This window comes from Chrysemys picta, chromosome 4, assembly GCF_011386835.1.
Source record: "Chrysemys picta bellii isolate R12L10 chromosome 4, ASM1138683v2, whole genome shotgun sequence".
Classification (NCBI taxonomy): domain Eukaryota; kingdom Metazoa; phylum Chordata; order Testudines; family Emydidae; genus Chrysemys; species Chrysemys picta.
Genome location: NC_088794.1, coordinates 124521531 through 124540200, shown reverse-complemented (window position 1 = coordinate 124540200; position 18670 = coordinate 124521531). Strand labels below are relative to the sequence as shown.

At 42.7% G+C, this 18670-nt stretch overlaps 1 protein-coding gene across 11 annotated transcripts in view; it reads left to right on the top strand.

The window, feature by feature from the left end:
* TTC7B (tetratricopeptide repeat domain 7B) overlaps window positions 1-18670 on the top strand; it is a 326149-nt gene that overhangs the window by 29423 nt on the left and 278056 nt on the right. For 7 of the 11 annotated variants that reach the window (XR_010601134.1, XR_010601135.1, XM_042858600.2 and 4 more), the window contains exon 3: window positions 361-529. Coding sequence is in view for 7 of the 11 variants with exons in the window: in XM_042858600.2 (XP_042714534.2) it covers window positions 361-529 (169 nt within the window). In the remaining 4 variants the exon portion in view is untranslated. Of the gene's footprint in view, window positions 1-360; window positions 530-7224; window positions 7354-18670 lie in introns of those variants that run through there. The other 4 variants (XM_065595594.1, XM_065595591.1, XM_042858602.2 and 1 more) reach the window with 2 other exon arrangements.

Below are 18670 nucleotides of genomic sequence, written 5' to 3'. Positions count from 1 at the left end.
TGTTTGTACACCACCTGGCGTGCTAGGATCCTAATCCTAATACAGATTCAAGGATGCTTACATAATGCAGATATGAAATAATATATATTTCCAAGCGTAAAAATGACTGGTAAGAATAAAATCACTGTTCTGTAGCTTGGTGAGGGACTCAATATGTGTTTTCCTGTAATAGCCTCCCAAATATTATCTGAAAATTTAACTACAGAATAAAAATAATAAACTGTAATCTGGGAATGAAAAAATCTGCTGGAAAGGCTTCCAGAATATGGTGGAAATTACAAGGGTGCAGATAACTTTTTGTCATTTTTAAAGTGTTTTGCCTCAGAAAAAAATAGTTTATCTTATTCCTCTTTTTTCTAGCCAGAGTTCTTACAAGAAGCCAACTTAATTATGGCCAAGTTAAACTATGTGGAAGGTGATTACAAAGAAGCTCTTAACACTTATGCCAGGGTTGAAGTTGATGACTTGCATCTTGTTGCTGTGCCTCCTTATAGGCTGAGGATGATTGCTGAAGCATATTCTACCAAAGGTAAGATTGCTCATATCTATTTATTTATTGTGGTTGATTCTTTCAAATGAAATATTTCTACTTTTATTATTTTTGAATGAAGGAAAATTTGTTCATACTATATCAGTTGATACTGAGCTTAGATAGCAAAGTGATGGGTGCCTTAGAAATATCTGAAAGAAACGTGCATCCCTTTAGATTAATTTAAATACATGCTAGGTTGGTAGGACTGTTATTTCTGTCAACATTTCTGTTCTAGGCCTTCCCCCTCCATCCACCCATCCAAAACACATTTGTTAAGTGTTTATATCTTAACTGTTAAACCCCCTTCTGGCAAATATGTATTAGTAGTTTTTCAGCACAGATTCAAATGTTAAAATTGCACCCTCAACCTAAACGTTACATTTATGTCTGAAATTTTTATTTCCTGTAGTTAAAACGTAGCACCTGCTATTACTATAATTAAAAGGCATTCGAGAAAAGAAAATATTTGTCTTTATTACCCCCTCAGTTTACTTAGTGCATTTGACAGCTCTTTGTGTATAGTTAGTTTCGCTGTTTCCTTTGTGGAGTCAGTCACTTTTATTTGCTTAGAACTTTCACACACAGCCTGCTGCGGTTAGATCAGTAATCAAGTTGGCTTTTTATCAACTACACTTGGCCAGGCGGTTCCATAATAATAATAGTAATAATCACAGTAATTATTAAATAAAATAACTGGTATGAATGGGAAGGTTTTCTTCTGTGGGATTTTATTTTGGGTGTGTACTGATGTGGATTTTTTTACAAATGTATCTAAAAATTCAAATGATTTGTCTTAATTTTCCTATCTGAGTGGTATCGTATCAGTGAAAGTTGTAATGCTTGTGTTGTGTCTAAGGATGGCAGTGCCACTTCAGTTTAGAGGCATCTTTTATGAGCTACGTACACATAGCCTGTAGCTGTGTCAGTGTTTTGAGAATGCGGCAGTTTATGTGGCATAGTTTATGGAATTCACTATGTCTGGATGTTTTTGCTTGACTGGTGTATTAGACCTGGCTTTTGGAATGCATTTAAAATTTCTTGTTATGGCTGGATGAGTGCACAGTGTCATAAGTTATGTTTGCTGTCTTTCAGGAGATGGCTCAGTTGCATTTGCTGACAACCGATCAAAGAATTTTTCTAACATTTGTCTCGGAAAAGGCTGACTGTTTTCCACCAACTCAGTTCCCTGCTGAGTGCTGACGAGTATCAGGTGTACTGTAGACAAAGGTGAGGAAAATAGCAGCCTTGATTCCTAGAAGAGAGAAAAATATACTTCCTAAATCATTGCAATACTTAAATTAAAGGAAGTGGTAGGAAATTGAGGATATTCTTAATGTACTTTTTAAAAATGTTGGATACTCAGCAAATCAAAAATATAACAGTGAAGCCATCAACTGCTTCTCTTGGCTCCCCTCCCGTTTCTGCAGCCCAGCATCTCCCACAATTCTAGATGCCTGGACTGCTCTCCTCCTCCTCTCTCTCTCCAGCTCACAGAGGCAGATCACCTTTTTGGAGCTGCAGGGTCTGGCCACATCCCCTCTGCTCCTGCTTGCTGTTAGTTTTCTCTGCCTCTGAGGCAGCAAACAGTGGCAGTTTTTTTGCGCCTGTCCTTACTCTTTCTATTTAACTTTTCTTCCCAGTTTTTTGGCAGTGCTTCTCCAGGTGCACAGTTTCCTCACCAGTGCCAAGAAAAGTTCTCTAGTTTCATCCAGGAATTTATTTTCATGCTTCAGAGCCACAGGAAGCCTACCGTAGCGCTATGCTTCCAACTGCTAGGATTCCTGGTGTCATGCATAGGGGTCACTCCATGGGCACAATCACACATCAGAAGTCTTCAGGACTTCATACAAAACATCTGGGACTACTCGCTGGAACACATGAAAGATCAAGTATGGGTTCCAACATAGGTATTGAACTCTTTGCAGTGGTTGTCAGCCCATGATAATGTTTGTAAAGGCTTCCTTATCTGCCTTCCAGATCCTTTAGTTCTTGCAAACAGGTCTGGGGAGCTCACTTGGAGCCCCAAACAGCGTAGGGCCTCTGGAGCAAGAAGAAAAAGGCTTGGAGCATAAATCTCCTACAGCTAAGATTGGTCAAGTTAGCTCTGTGAAGGTTCCAGCCCACCCTAAGGGGAAACCGCATCCTCATTCAATCAAACAATAAGGCTGTGATTGCATATTTAAACAGCCAAGGGGTAACAAGGAGTTGGGCACTACATGCAGAAACAGCAGAAATAGTGAGCTGGGTAGAACCATTCCTTCTTTCCCTCAAAGTGATCCACATCAAGGGGGACCTGAACCAAAAGGCAGACTGACGCAGCAGGTTCAGGGTCAACCATTCTGAGTGGTACCTGAATTAGGAGTTTTTCTATCTCATTGTTCAGATGCTTGGCTTCCCTTCAGCCAACCCGTTTGTGAATCATATGAACACAGAGGCCAAAATACTTCACAAGGGAGGCAGATCCCTGGGGGACAGTTGTCTTATTGCAGTTAGCTTCAGGGCTTACATGTTCTTCTTCAAGTGCATGCATGTGTCCATTCTATGTGCGCCCTGAGCACATCTGCTGGAAATTTTCCCCTTAATGGCATCCGTTGGATTGGCTCTAGTGTCCTCTGGTGTTGCGCGCTCATAGTGCTGGTATAAGGGGCCCTGCCGACCCTGCCCTCCTTCAATTCCTTCTTACCGCCCATGATTGTTGCTGGAACCTCTCATTGCTTAGACACTCTCCTCTCTTGGTGGTTTTTCTAACCTTTTAATGTAGGTAGTGCTCGTAGTTTTTAGTAGTTAGTGCAGTTTTGATGGTGTTAGATAGTTTGGATGCCTCCACTCTTAAATAGCAGAGTTGTCCTTCGTCCCAGTGCTGAGGCATGCCTCGGTCACTGGGGTTTAAGCCTTGTCTGTTGTGCAGAAAATCTATGCCTTTGAGCGACCCATACTTGAACTATCTCACATGTTAAGGGAAACTCATAGGAAGGACCGCTGCCAAATTTGTAGCGTTCAAGCCCCGGACCCAGAAGGACCGCGCTGCTCGTTTGAAGTTCCTCCTCATGGAGGCAGTCTTAAGACCAGCCTTGGAGGCAGGTTCGGACTTGGCACCGAACACCTTGCTGCAGAGCACTCCTCCACCAACAAGGGCCACTCGGCACCAATCATGATCTTGGGTGCCTAAGAAGAAACATCGCAAGCACCAGGAGAAGAGCCGTTCTTCAGTGCCAAAGAACAAAGGAGACAGGGAGATCGTGAGACCCATGCTTGGGCCACTCTTCATCCCTGATGCTCCACCTCCAGGTGCCCCCAGCCCTGGCACTGCAGTGTCCTACAATGCCCACTCAAGACCATTGTACCCGGCAGTTTGTGGTCCTGTTGATCCCCCCAAAGCCTTGGCGGCTGCAAGGTATCTTCTAATCCTGCCGGTACCAAGCTTCCCAGAGGGTCAGGACTCGGCACTGCCAATGCCCCCAAGCAACTGGAAATTGATGCCAGCGCCTCATCCAGCACTGTGTCAGCTGTCCAAGGGGAAACTGTCTCTGACGGTCTCAAGGTCCTCTTGGCGGCCTTCACTGGCACCCAGTGGCACGGCATCCTCTGGTCTCCACAATGCACCTCTTCCTCCTCATCAAACTTGGACACAGAAGTGTACTCCCCCTGCCAAAGCAGCTGACCCTGCTGCTCCCCACGCTATTCCCACTCCATTACAACGTCGAGTTCGTTGGGACCTCTGGGTGCCTGGCCACTGTACCCATGGGGCCCAACCACCATGCAGTGGCCCTTTTGGAACCCTTGTGGGTTTCCCCAACCACAAGGGACCTCTTTGAGATGTTCTTCTTTGGTCGTTTCGGACACTAGAGCACCCCTGGTACTGCGCAGGGGTACCCCGGAACCAGATTCCTGTAACGAACAAGGTACTGAACCCCAAGAAGACCTGTAGGCTCCTGCGGACACTGAGGCACCAATTGAGGCTCCCCATCAGGCTTTAGCCTCCTCCTCATCCTCGCCGGATAAGGCCACAGTGGTACACGGGGTATCTCCACCTCCAGATGACCATAAGGCATACCAGGACCTACTAAAATGGGTAGCCTCAAAACTAGGGGTCCAAGCAGAAGTGGTTAAGGAGGTGATGCATGGCCTTCTGGATATTCTGTCGCCAGCGGGCCCATCCAGAGTGGTCCTGCTGCTGCACGATTCCATCATGGACCCTATTAAAGCCTCTGGCATACCCCCCCTCACTTCCACTGACGGTGAAACACTCAGAGCATAAATACTTTGTTCCAGCCCAGGGGTACAAGTTCCTCTTCACGCACCCCTCCTGCCCTTCGGATCATGGGTGGTTGCGGTGGCCAATGAGGGAGCCCTCCAGGGACAGTCAAGCTCTATGCCCAAGTCAAAGGACCTTAAAAAGCTAAACCTCTTTGGGTGCAACACTTACTCTTCAGGGGGCCTGCAACTTTGTATAGCAAACCAGCAGGCCCTGCTGGGGTGCTACGACTTCAACATGTGGCAATTCTTGATTAAATTCAAGGATTTTCTCCCCCAGGACTCCAGAAAGGAGTTTTCATCCCTAACTGAGGAAGGGAAAACTGTATCTCCCTCCCTGCAAGCAACCCTGGATGCCACTGTCTCTATGGCTGGATCAATGGCGACTGCGGTGACAATGCATAGGAGTTCCTGGTTGCAATCCTCAGAGCTCCCTCAGGAGGTATAACAGACCATCCAGGACCTCCCATTTGAGGGATCTTCTCAGAGCAGATGGATCCTAGACTGCATGACCTCCAAGACTCCAACGTGACTTTGAAATTCCTGGGGCTCTGCATACCGGCAGGTGCAAAGAAGCAATACAGTCTGCAGCAGCCAAGCCATTACTTTTTTTAGATAGCAATGGCAGGACCAACAGAGGCGAAGGAACAGAAGTTTAGGCGCAGGCCCCCTCCCCAGTCATCCTCAACAGGCCCTACACAGTCTGACTCCAGGCATCCTGGATTGTCAAAGCACTCATTTTGACAAGATGATTGAGCTTGATATATCAATCCCTTCTACATCGGATCCAGCTACCCAATTGTTTTCCAATCACCTTTCCTATTTCTTGGATGCCTGGACCCAGATTACTTCTGACCAATGGGTCCTCAACACCATAGAACTGGGTTACGCCTTCCAATTCCTATCCACTCCACCTTGCCCCTCCTTTCCTCCCTCCATCCCTCTTCAGTGACACTTCTCACAAGATCCTGTTATACCAAGAAGTCCAATCCCTTCTTCGGGTGAGAGGCATGGAGCAAGTGCCCTCCCATTTGAGAGGAAGGGGGTTCTAGTCCCACTACTTCCTAATCCTGAAAATCAAGAGGTGTGTGTGTGTGTGGTCTCAGACCCATTTTAGACCTCCACAGTCTCAACTGATATCTCAAGAACCTGAAATTCCGCATGTTCTCTTTGGCCTCCATCATCCCTTTGCTGGATCCTGGGAATTGGCATGCCACCCTCAATCTAAAGGACGCTTACTTCCACATTTCAATCTTCCCTGGTCACAGATGTTTCCTAAGGTTTGTAATGAACCAAAGTCACTAATAATTAATGGTGCTCCTGTTTGGCTTGCCGGCTGCCCCGCAGGTTTTCACAAAATATATGGCAGTAGTAGCAGCCTGACTAAGGAAAAGGGACATTCACGTATTTCCATACCTCCATGACTGGCTGATAAAGGGCTGGTCCTGAGCTTGAGTTGAGGCCGACATCTGTCTCATTCAATCAACCTTCAATGCGTTGGGCCTTCTGTTGAACTTTCAGAAGTCCACCCTGATCCCAGTCCAAAAGATAGAGTTCATAGTGTCAGTACTTGACTTGGTGCAAGTGAGAGCTCTGCTTCCAAATGACTAGTTCCTCTCTATTGCATCCCTGATAACAATCTCTCTGAAGTCATCCAATCACGACCACATGACCACATTCCTGAGCCTCCTGGACTACATGGTATCGTGCACATACATAGTGCAACAAGCAAGGCTACAACTCAGACCTCTGCAAACCTGGCTAGCCATGGTCTACTCTCCCTCTCGCCATCACCTGGACTCAGTTTTCATGGTACTGGCCCATGTCCTAGACTCACTGCAATTGTGGCTGGACAGCCACATGGTATGTGCAGGGGTACCCTTTTCAAGACCTCACCCATCCCTGTCCCTGGTATGCAACGCATCAGCCCTTGGTTGGGGAGCCCACTTAGGACCCATCCGAACCCAAGGCCTTTGGATCCAAGAGCTCTCCCTCACATCCATGTCAGGGAACTCAGGGCAGCATGTCTAGCATGCCAGGCATTTCTACTTCACTTGACAGGCAAATCTATTTCAGTCCTCACGGACAATACGACGGCTATGTTCTACATAAACAGTCAGGACAGTGCACGTTCTTCCCCCCATGCCAGGAAGCAATCCTACATTTTGTCACTGCTGCCTACTTCCCAGTCAACCAGAATTGTGGGAAATGCTGGGCTGCAGAACCGAAAATTCGTACTGATAATTTTCTTTCTGCTAGCAGCATCTCTAACAGTTCTACCCACTTGATGACTCATGAGTCTAGGGTCAGGTATTAAGTGGAATCATTACCAGATGATGGTCTTCCTGGTCTAATGTACATATTTTTTCATTATCTCTGGAATATTTGTTAATGATGTTATGCAAGTTTTACAGCTTGGGAATAGCTCATCAGACAGCAAGCAGAAGCAGAAGGGGTGTGGCCGGACCACTAAAATGCTGATACACCTCTGTGAGTGCGGAGAGACGGGAGAGCAACCCAGATGTCCTGCATTATGGGAGATGCTGCTAGCAGAAAGGAAATTATCAGTAAGAAATTTTCCATTCTTATAATGATGGAGGAAAGGGCCCAGAAGCCTTTATGAAGACCATTCTTGCCCTGAGAGTTAGTAGAGTCTCCCTTCATCTAAAAAGATGTGCATGAAGATCTGTGGTCCCTAACTTTAGAAGAAAAGCTTTGGTTGGTTGGTTGGTCAGATTGGTTGGTGCTGTTGGCTTTTGTGGGTTTATTAGAATGTGTGTTTCTGGTTGAACTGGAGGTTCAGGGATAATAGGAATGTAGGTTGGGGCAAGGATATTAAAGACATTATTTTCTTAGTGCTTAGGATAGTGATATCAGCTACAGAAAAGCCTACGAAAATGATGAATGGCCATTTGGTGTTTGAATCAAAATTAAATTAGATTAAAAAGAACTTGGAGCTGAGTTGTGCAGTTAGAATTTGATGTGTGATGGTTGAAAACTTGAATGTATGGGGGAATGCAGTGGAAGCTCAGCACTTGCTTGGGGGTAGTGTTTCTGAGGGAGGGTAGACTGATATTTGTGTTGGTGCTTAAAAAGCCAAGTTAATAATGGAAGAAATTCTGTTTTTCATATTTGCTTGTGGAGCACCCAAAGTGGTGTCGGTGCTCTGTAGAACACCAAGGAAGACAATTCTTAACCCAAGGAACCTAGGGACTAAGTAATATGAAATGTACCATAATTTGTCACTGTAAAATAAGACTCTACATTCCTTAAAAGAAAAAAGGAAGCTCCTGCATGAGTTTTCATAGAGCAAGTGTCTGAAAGCAGTCTCCGCCAAATTGGTTGTTATCAAAACACAGTGCAAAAGTTCATTAAAAAGTATTTAAATACAATAGCCTGTATCAGAAAATCTTAGCTTCTTCTTTCTTTCTCTCAAACTTGAAGATTCAGTGTCTTCACACCCCCACAGAGCTCAATTTAGAATAAGCCTGTCATCAAACTAGCGAACAAAAATCATCTGCGGGCTGCATTGCATTTGCAAAGAGAGTCTGAAAATCATTGTTACATAATGAAGGGATATTCATTCCTCTTAACCCTCCAGTAAAAGTGGAACTTAGATCATAGTACTGCTTTTATCTCTAACTGAGGAGATACATGACTGTAAGAGGACTTAAAGGGAGGACCATGCCTGTGTAGTATGGGATTTATTACTAATAAGTTAGAGGTTAAAAGAAACATCTGTTCCATTTTATTCTGTATGGGCTCTTATTCTGCACTCATCACTGTAGTATCTGAGCACCTTCCAGTAGTGCATTAAGCAACGTGGCTAATATTTCTCGCATTTTTGTACTCTCATTCTCTCTCCAGGGGGAGAAATGTGTGCCGAGGAGTGTTTTGTTTTGGAATTAAATATATATATATATAATACATATGTATTTTGCTTTAAGTTTGCTAGAGAAGGCATGGTCAAAGAAATACTACTTGCACTTACAGCAGAAGGTGGTGAAGTTTGTGATGATCCTTAGTTCTTGTTGCAAGTTCATTCCAGTCTTGGGTTGGGGCCCAGGGAAGCTTTGTCTCCTGCACAGATGAGCTTTACCCTGGGATAGAGAGTTCCATTGTGCCAGGGAAGTGAAATTGTCAATCACAGTCTTCATCAAATGTTCGATTGCTGCTGTATATTACTGTTTTGTCTTGAATCTGTATTTTTTTACCCATGTGTGATGGGGGTTGGAACTCGTCCCCTGGCGCCTCCTACTGGTTGTCTCGGGAATTAGCTCTGTCCAGTGGAGCGCCCCCTCCTGGTGGTGTCCCGTCCATTGTCTCGCCCTCGGTTGGTGTGTGGACCCACGTCACTCTCCGGCTTGCGGCGTCCTCTTCCGGACCACTGCCCTCCGGCAGTGCCTTTTAGTCCATCCACACCCCCTTCCGGGGGTAAATAGGAGTCTTTGCACTGGTCTCAGCAGCCTGCCACAACCCCCTAGTCTAGCCCCTCTTACGTCAGGGGGCAGGTTGCAGCCTGACTCGGCCACTGCTCCACGGCCCAGTGCAGCACAAGGAGGAAAGGGGGGGACCCAGGCTCACCCGCTACTCTGGGTCACGACCCAGGGACCCTCTAACGGCAGCCTCTCGGCCCTCCTTCTCTCCCCTTGCCTTCAGCGAGTCTCTTCCCCTCTGACCCCCATTGCACCCTCTGGGGCCTTCTACTCAGGTCCGGCAGTCTGGCAGGTATCAGGCTGAAGCTCCACTCTGCTTCCCTGAACCTGCCCAGCACTGCGCTGTCCTGGGTGCTGGTCTCCTCCTGCTCAGGAGACAGACCTTCCTCCCTGAAGGTCTGGGACAGACTGACTCTCTTCTCTCAGAGCAGTCTTTTTATAGGGCTGAGCCTGGCCCTGATTGGCTGTCTCCAATCCGGGCCCTGATTGGCTCCCAATAAGCCCTTCCCTTATTGGCTGCCGGGCTGCACAGGCGCACTGGCCTGTTGCAGCCCCCTCTAGCATGGGGGTGGGGCAGACACCCCACCACACCATGTATGATAGCATGGACAAAAATTAACAAGTAAACCTTGACCTTGATATAATACTTCCATTTCTAAAGCATCCTTTATAGTAGGTTCTCAGAGTGCCTTAGAGTCATAAATGAAATTAGCCTCACAACAGCAATGTGTGATAAATATTAACAACCCAATTTTACAGAGGGGGAAACTGAGCAATAGAGAGATTAAGTGACTTGTCTAGAGTGATGCAGGAAGTCTGATGCAAAGCTGTGACCTGGCCTTAGGTCTCCAGACTCCTGCTCGTGTGCACTGAACCACAAAGTCAACCTTTTTTTTCTCTATGTAGAATCTTAATTGCACTAATACAGGCAAGTCTGTTTTAAATGAAGGCTTGAAACCAATTCAATAAAAGTGCTAATTTGGATTATGCTGGACCCTCAGATGAATGAAAAAGTTTGAATAATAACACCTAACACTTATATAGTTACATTGAAAATATTTCAAGTATCTGCAGGAAGTTTTAGTTAGTAAATGTCAAAGACAGAAAATCTGTTCATTACCAGTTTTTGTAACCACTGAGCAACCAATCTCTGGAGCTCCTTCGTTTTAGTGGGTGGTGCCACTGTAAAGAGTGAGCTGTCACAGCGAATGTGGAAACCCAAGGAGTAGCAATATTTTTGGCAGAGGTTTCTGTGTTACCAGGAGAAGCCTGGTAGTAATTGGTCTCCATTTTAGGTCATGTGAAAGAGGGTTTAAAAGTTATTTATTCACTCCTTTACACAACATCATCTGGTGCCAGGAGTATAGTATTGCAAGCAAGGCAGCACTGGTGCCATGGAAGACTGCCAAAAAATCTGTTAGTTTAATCTACAGCTGGTTTGTTTTGGGTGGTTGGTGTTGGTGTCCCCTATTTCCTCTTGGCCAGAGAAGGTAAGGTGGAAAATTATTTAATATAAAAATACTAAGAACACACCCACCTACCAAAAAGAGAGGAGAGAAATCAAGGGATTATAAAGCTGGTCTCTAGCTTCAGCAGGTCAGAGCAAGACTCAGTTGCTGGTTAGATCTCAACTCAGAAGTTTGAGCCAGAGTGACTTTTTGCCCTTTTTGCAGGATTGGCTGTTTTATGACTTACTACTGGAACTTTTAAATGCAGATAAATGTATTTTTTAATGGGGCCCTAAATGAAAATTTCACTTTTGATATCTACAGTGGCATCTTTTGACTACTTCTGCCTTTCTTCTCTTCACTGTTTCTATAGGTCTACAGCCCATATCATCCCCATTTCAAATGGAGTGTGACTGTCATTTTTAAATGTGATTGTAGGGCATTTCTCTACCACACCTTACTTTGCTGTCCTTCTATCTTATGTTGTGCTGTTGCTTGCAGCCTGCGTTCCCTTTCCACTCTACTTATGGGTCATGACAAGACCAGGATGGGACCAGCAAGGGATTTTGGAGGCTGTAAAAAATATTTGGGCTAGTCATGAATGTTGTCGTTGTTATCCTGGAAAAATATAACATTGCTAGCAGAATACTGCTTCAGATTTGAGCTGGTTGGAAAAATTCCAAAGAAATTTGTCAAAATTGAAATGGCGTGCAAAATGGTTTGAGTTTTCTGAAGCTTCGACAGAGCCCAGGCAGGATTCCGTTGGAAACCTGGCTGGTTTCCTGCCATCTCATCTGCTTGGCTCCTTGCAGCCTGCCAGGCAGACTGCCTTGAAGTCAGGAATCCTAGGGCTTTCTGGGTTTATGACTCTGGGACAGCTCACCAGGTCGACTGCCCTGGAGCTGGGACTCCATTCTCTTTTGTGGGGACTTTTGAAACATTTGGTTTTCATTCCAAATCAGAATGAAACCAAATTTCAACATCTCAAAATCATCTGCAAAATGGAATAATGTTTCTTTGCCCAGCTCTGCTTCAGATGTTATTGGCGTGCATATCACATATGCCAGAAACGGTAGATTTGATTTAATCATGGATTTTAGGAAAACTCAATTTAATCATGGATTTCTACATAAAAGTGCATTCTTGTTGATTGTTAAAACTTTAATACATATTCTTCACAACTCAGAGATAGATGTAGGTTTCATTTTTAGAAGGTACACACTATACATTTTTTAAGAGATTTATTTTGAAAACTTTTCAAATTAGTTTTACAGCTACATCAGAAAATGAATGATTGGTTATTTAATTTACCAAAGGTAATTGAAGGAAATATTTATGAAGTCATTCGGAGGTGAACTATCTCCAATTCAACATGTTAATCATTAATATTTGGAGGATTTTCTTGCCAGGCTGTATTAGGAGGAAAACATCACCAGACAGACATTTATATAGTTTTATTTAACTGTTTCTCACCTCTACATATTATTTATTTATTTAAAACATTTTTTCTGTTAACAAGCATGTTATCTCTGGAGACACAAATCCACAATTTGAGAACTGCAAAACTAAGCATCTCTGATGGTGTCTTCTAGACTGAGCACTGAATCCCATTGGGTAGATAGAAAGAGTAACCATAAGATTGGGTCCCTTATCCATGAACTATTGGAACTCATTTACAAAACTTTTCTTAAACGTTACATGAATATATTGTGTTGTACTATAGAATTAGAATTTATAATCCCTATTCCATGATGAGATATCTTTGAGCTATAATGTATCTTAATTAAAATTATCTTTAGATAGGTTTTTTCCTCAAAAAGCATTCTATTAAAAAAAATCCGATTTAAATAAAAAAAATCTGATTTTTTTATTTTTTAAAGCATTGATTTTTATTCACCCTGGCCAGAAATTCTGGTGCTGAAATGATTTAGGGAAGAAACATGCCTAGAGCTCTCTGGATTTTTGTATTCGGATGTGTAACTTTTTCATTTCTGTAAGAATTGAATTGTAAGAATCAGTGTTAAATTGGCACTTTTGTACCTGGTATTTTTATGAGGATATTTAGAGTTATAGCTAAACAATGAAAACCTCTGTAATACCAGGTCATAGTTGCCATTAGTAGCATTAATTTGCCATAGCAGTTAGTTTTTCTATTTTGTACTTTAAACTTTGGCAGTTCTGAGATGTTGTGACACTGGGCATATTTATAGATCATTCAGACTCGTACTTTATTCCTCCTTGTTTTACAGTGTTCATCTATTTTATGCTTTCATTTGAGTGATGACTAGTAGTTACAGTAGTGATATATAGTAGTTAAAGCATTAGCAAACCACAGTTTTGATGTTAAATGTAGGATTGTTTTGATTAAATGAATAAGTTGAGTATCAAGAAGAGTTATTTGAGATGTTTTATAAAATTCAGAAACAGATATGAACTTTGCCAACCTTTGTTAAAAGAGAAATTTTATATTATTCTTAATTGGAATAAGAAATGGGTCCAACCCCTACTCCTCCTGAGTTTCTGAGACTCACTTCTTGAAGATCTCAAACTTTAATTTAAAAATACTTTAAATACTGTTTATCATTTTAAATTTTGTTTTCCATTCAGTCCCTTTCATAGGTTTAAAATTACATTTATTTAAATACTGTTTTTGTCATTTGGCAAACACTATATATCTGTTTTAAAATCTGCAGTTTCATATGGAATACAGCTACAGGTCAACACAACTTGCTTGTACTTTCTTGGTGTAGTTGCAATCATCAGTTACATTATCTCAGCTCTAGGAAAAACCTGTGTTTGATTAGTTTGTGCTCCCTCTGCTGGCTGGTCTTGTAGCAGCAAAGTAGAAGTATTACACAGAGTCACTCATAAATACAGTAGTGGCATATTTGCAGACAGAGGTGGATTTAAAATCAAATTGTACTTGGGAACAGTTATTGTGGGTTCTTTGTGTCTTCATAATTGCACTTGATGCTTAGCCATCAGGATGATAGGCATCTTATAACAATACCTTAACTTGTTGTTTCCCATCCTGGAGACATGCTAGTCTAGTCCAGAAAGGACATGAGCAGATGAGGGTGAGGGACAGTGAGGGGTGGGGACTTGCATGGCCCTTTATCCAAACCATTATGGCAAACATTTTGCTTTAAATATAGCAGTAGGTAGATCCTTGAAATTTGCCTTCTCATCCTGCAGCAAAGCAGTGCCCAATATAGCTAGCCACAGGAGCAGCTAATATGTATGCTCTAAAGGGTCAGGAAACCATTCACCAGCTCAGATTTCGTATGTGCTCTCACAGCATGCAACTCAGCTGTAACAACATGTGTCCCTGGCCGTATTACACAAGGGAGCAAAAGTATGTGTCACTGGCCGTGTTATACAAGGGAGCAAAAGCAAGAAAATGCTCAAATTAATACAAATATGAGAAGAAATAAAATGAAATGGAGGCAAAATGAGAGACACAAAGTGAGGGAAGGTACTGTACGGGGAAAAAAAATAGAGGAGTTAACTGTGCCAGGGTATGGCTTGAGGAAATATGGGGAAGGGGCTCCGACCCCCCGGTCTATTGTAAGCAGGGAGGCCAGCAACAGAGATTGAGAACTGCCACCTTTGGCAGACCAGATCACTGTTTTAAGATGGGTTTAATTTTGGATCTTAAGTATCCATTTAATTGGTTTATATTTACTTTCATGAGTAAACCCTTTTAATCAGAAATGTCTAGTATACTGGGGGGAGGGGATGTTGAGGGAACTTGACACATTTTATGGTGTCTGAAATGAGATAAACATTCTGAATCCATAACAGAATAATTGAAGACCTTGAGAGGGTTTTATTATATGGTTTGTGCCTGATGTCTGCCCAGTTCTGAACTTCCCTTGTATCTTATTCCCTGTAATTGTAAAGGAAATTGAGGCAGACAAGACTGCAAAGGTAGGATGGGAAAAAAGTGATGCTGTTACCCTACAGTAATTATTTTAGAAGGATATATTAGGAGTCTGCTTTAATAAAGGTTGAAGCGGATATTGTCTCCAATAATAAGTTCTACAGGCTTCAACGATGAATTAATTAAATAAATGTAGTGAAAAATAAATAAAGGTTGTAATGTAGACCATTTTGAAAATCTGTTTTCTGTTTTTCCTGGCAAATTTTTGTTTCTTTGAGAAAGAAGTGATGAGATTCTTGCAAGTAGAATATCTTTTCCAATGGGACACTCAAGATAAACTGTTCTTTAGAGGAGCGTAACACTTATCTGTAACAGGCTTAAATAACAAACATTTAGTTAACTGGCAAATAAGTTTATTGAAATGTTATGTACCATCGCTGATTCTGTTTCGGTAGTTCAGAAGACAGAGTAGGAATATGAATTTCTGGTGCTACCCCTGGCCCTTGAATTAGTGAGTCTCCTGAAAGGGCTTGCAAATGAAAATTAGGACGCAAGGTGGGTGAGGTAATATATTTTATTGGGTCAACTGCTGTTGGTGAGAGAGGCAAGTTTTTGAGCTACACAGAGCTCTTCTTCAGGTCTGGGAAAGGTACGAAGACTGTCACAACTAAATGCAAGTTTGAACAGATAGCACATGTTCTAAGGCAGGGGTCTTTTTTGATCGCGCACCCCTATCAGTAAAAAAATTTTGAGCACACACCCCCTGCCACCACCCCAAACCGATGAAGCCCCCCCCCCCAAAAAAAGCGCTCCTCCTGCCTGCAAGGATCCTCTTGCGCACCCCACTTTGGAGACCACTGTTCTAAGGGACCATTCAAGAGGAAGTGGTTCATTAATACCTCCGTATTCATGGGACAAAAAAAGGGACTAGTGGGTTAAAGATTGTAGTAAGCCATAATATTAATTATAATATTGATTGATTAATAGTAGACACTGGATTATGGTTTATTACAACAATCTGTAACCCACTAGCCCCCCTTTTTCTCCTATGACTTACTGGGTCGTTAATTGGCCTCTTAACAGTGAATGGTCCATTAGAACATGTAACTACTTATGTTTACCTCTTTGTTCTATCTTATATTTAGCTGTGACACTCTTAGTACTTTTCCCCAAACCTGAAGAAGAGCCCTGTGTAACTCGAAAGCTTGTCTCTCTCATTAGCAGCAGTTGGTCCAGTAAAAGATACTACCGCACCCATCTTGTCTCTCTAATATCCTGGGACCAATATGGCTACAGCAACACTGCATGCAAATGAAAATTGCAGTTTAAAGGTAAATCTCTTCTGCCAAAACTGCAAAACTCATACATTTTCATTTTATTAGAGGAGACTATTTTTGTTAACATTAGTTATTACATTACAGTAAATTAAAAGACAAATTGTGGCCACCTAACTAGAAGGCTGTGTGAATGTGGGGGATGTCATATGCAGTGGTGTTGTAGCCATGTTGGTCCCAAGATATTAGAGACACAAGATGGAGGGTGGATGGTGTTTTATTGGACCAACTGCTGTTAGTGTGAGTGACAAGCTTTTGAGCTACAGAATTCTTCTTCAGGTCACTGATCAGGCTTTTGCTGGCTGGAGCCCAGGCTCTAGGATCCTACGAGGTGAGAGGATTCCAGAGCTTGGGCTGCAGCTGGAACCAGACTGTTTACACCTCAGTTAAACAGCCCCTCAGCCCAAGCAACGCGAGCCCAACTCATCTGGCACGGGCCAGCTGCGGGTGTCTAATTGCATTGTAGACATAACCTCTCTCACCAACAGAAGTTGGTCCAATAAAAGATATTACCTCACCCTCCTTGTCTCTAGAGATGTCATATGTAAGTTTAGACCCTTTCATTACACAGATTGCACCCATATTGCTGCAGACTGGTTCATGTCTCACATTCCCTGGTCAAATGTCTGTTTATATTTAGAGGGTGTAAGATGAGTAAGGTAAAACTCTTTTGACTGCTGCTGACCCCATATTCAAATTTAATGTTGTATTTGATGAGCTAAGTGATTGGCTATTAATTAGTTCTGTTTGCAGAAACAGGCAAACCCTCATTAGGTTCAGTGAAAGTGTCAGGTGAAACAGTTGAGTTACTCCTTTTGCAGTTCACAAAAGATGCTGCATTTAACTTTAAGCTCTCTGGATTGTAATCAGATCTGTGTGTTCAGCAGCAGTAAGAAAAGACATGAGTAGCCTGTGGCAGGGGTCATCAAAGTAGATCTTCAGAGAAAAATGTTAAAGGAATACTTAGTTACCTATGTTGCTAATAATGTCATAGATGTTTAGTTCTCAACCTGTTCCATACCATGATCCTGTGTTACTACAGAAAACAGTTTCAAGATCATCCTCCTATCTAACCATAAAGAGAAGGTGGTTGCAGCTGCCTTGGATCTGTTCACAACTCCTCGGTTGAGTACCTATGTAGTATATTTTTAAAGGTGAAACTATTTTAAAAATCCATTTTTACTGGTAATGAAGCTCCTATTGCTTTTTTTCTTCGTTTGGACTTGAAAAAACAATGGAGTTAGTTTCACTTTCAGGATCTTAATAGGTCTGCTTCGTCAAAAAATTCGAGGTTTAGATATTTAGATTTGTTCTGCACTGGGATGAAAGTGAGACTCTTTGAATTTTTTTGTGCAAAAAGAGTGACCCACCCTAAAATAGACAGTAGTCCAATGGTTGGGAGAGACCCAAGTTCAAGTCCTTGCTCTGAATCAGGGAGAGCAGGGATTTGAAGCTGATTTTTCCATAACCCAGGTAAGTGCCCGAACCACTGCGCTATTGGCTATTCTGCTCCTTTCCCTCTCACCAACTTCTATCCTGGACCTGAGAAACCCTCCTGGCAAAAGTTTTGTCAAAACTCATATGCTTCTGTGAAAAGTTTTGGTTTCAACGAAGTGGCATTTTCCAACCAAAAAAAATGTCTCTGAAAATTTACCAACCAGCATTAGTTCTTAGTGTTGCAGGGTTGGCATATCAAATACTGCATGAAAATGTCTAGTTGCTTAAAAACTAATTTCTTTGGGATTTTTGTTAAGTATTGAAACTCCAATTTTTTGGTTGCAAGCTTTATAGAAGATTGATTTTTACCAAAAAAAAAAAAGTTTTTTGGCCAAATTCCAATTGACTGTGTAACTGTTGAGCTGCTGGCCTTGTCTACCCAGCCCAGGAGTCAGCTCAGAGTCTGGATCTGGCCCTCTTTCTCCGGGCTTCATTTATTGGAGGCACTGACAATCTTCAGCAACACTCCCAAAATAAATAATGTAACATAAATGCAGCAACTAAACCAGGTCCTTTCCCCAGATGCAGGGGCTTCCTTGCTAGAGTCTCCCTGTTCCTGGCAGCTCTTCCCCAGTCCTACAGACCATTTGCCTGGGAGTCTCCCTGCTCCAGGACCTGCCACAGGAGCCTACTTGCTTCCTGTAGCTCTCCTTCCTCAACTGAGCTCTTTCAGCATTCATAGAAGTCAGGTGCTCATCAGGCAATCGCCTGAGCCCTTGAAAACCACCAGGCCCCACCCAGTTCTTAACAGGGAACTGCTGCAGAACCGGGCTGGCTGACTGTCCCCAAGCCTTGTAGCCCTTAAAAGGACAGACATCCCTGTTTTACAGTACACTTAAACTAAGTAAACTTTTTTATGAGCACGACAGGAGCAGCTGAACACGATTATATTTAAAATAACATAGTATATGTTTGACACAGTCATTTTATTACAGTTCTTAAAGATGATGTACAAAGGAACAAAAAAAAGGGGGGTTGGGCCTTTATTCACAGATTCCAATGCCAGAAGGGACCATTGTGATCATCTAATCTAGTCTTACCTCCTGTATAACACAGGCCATAGAACCTCCCCAAAATAATTCCTAGAGTGCATGTTTTAGAGTAACATGCAATTTTGATTAATAATTGTCAGTAATGGAGACTCCACCATGGCCCTTGGTAAATTGTTTCACTGGTTAATTACTCTCATACTTAAAAATGTATGCCTTATTTCCACTCTGAATTTGTCTAGCTTGATCTTTCAGCCATTGGGTGGTGGTATACCTTTCTCTGCTGGATTGACGAGC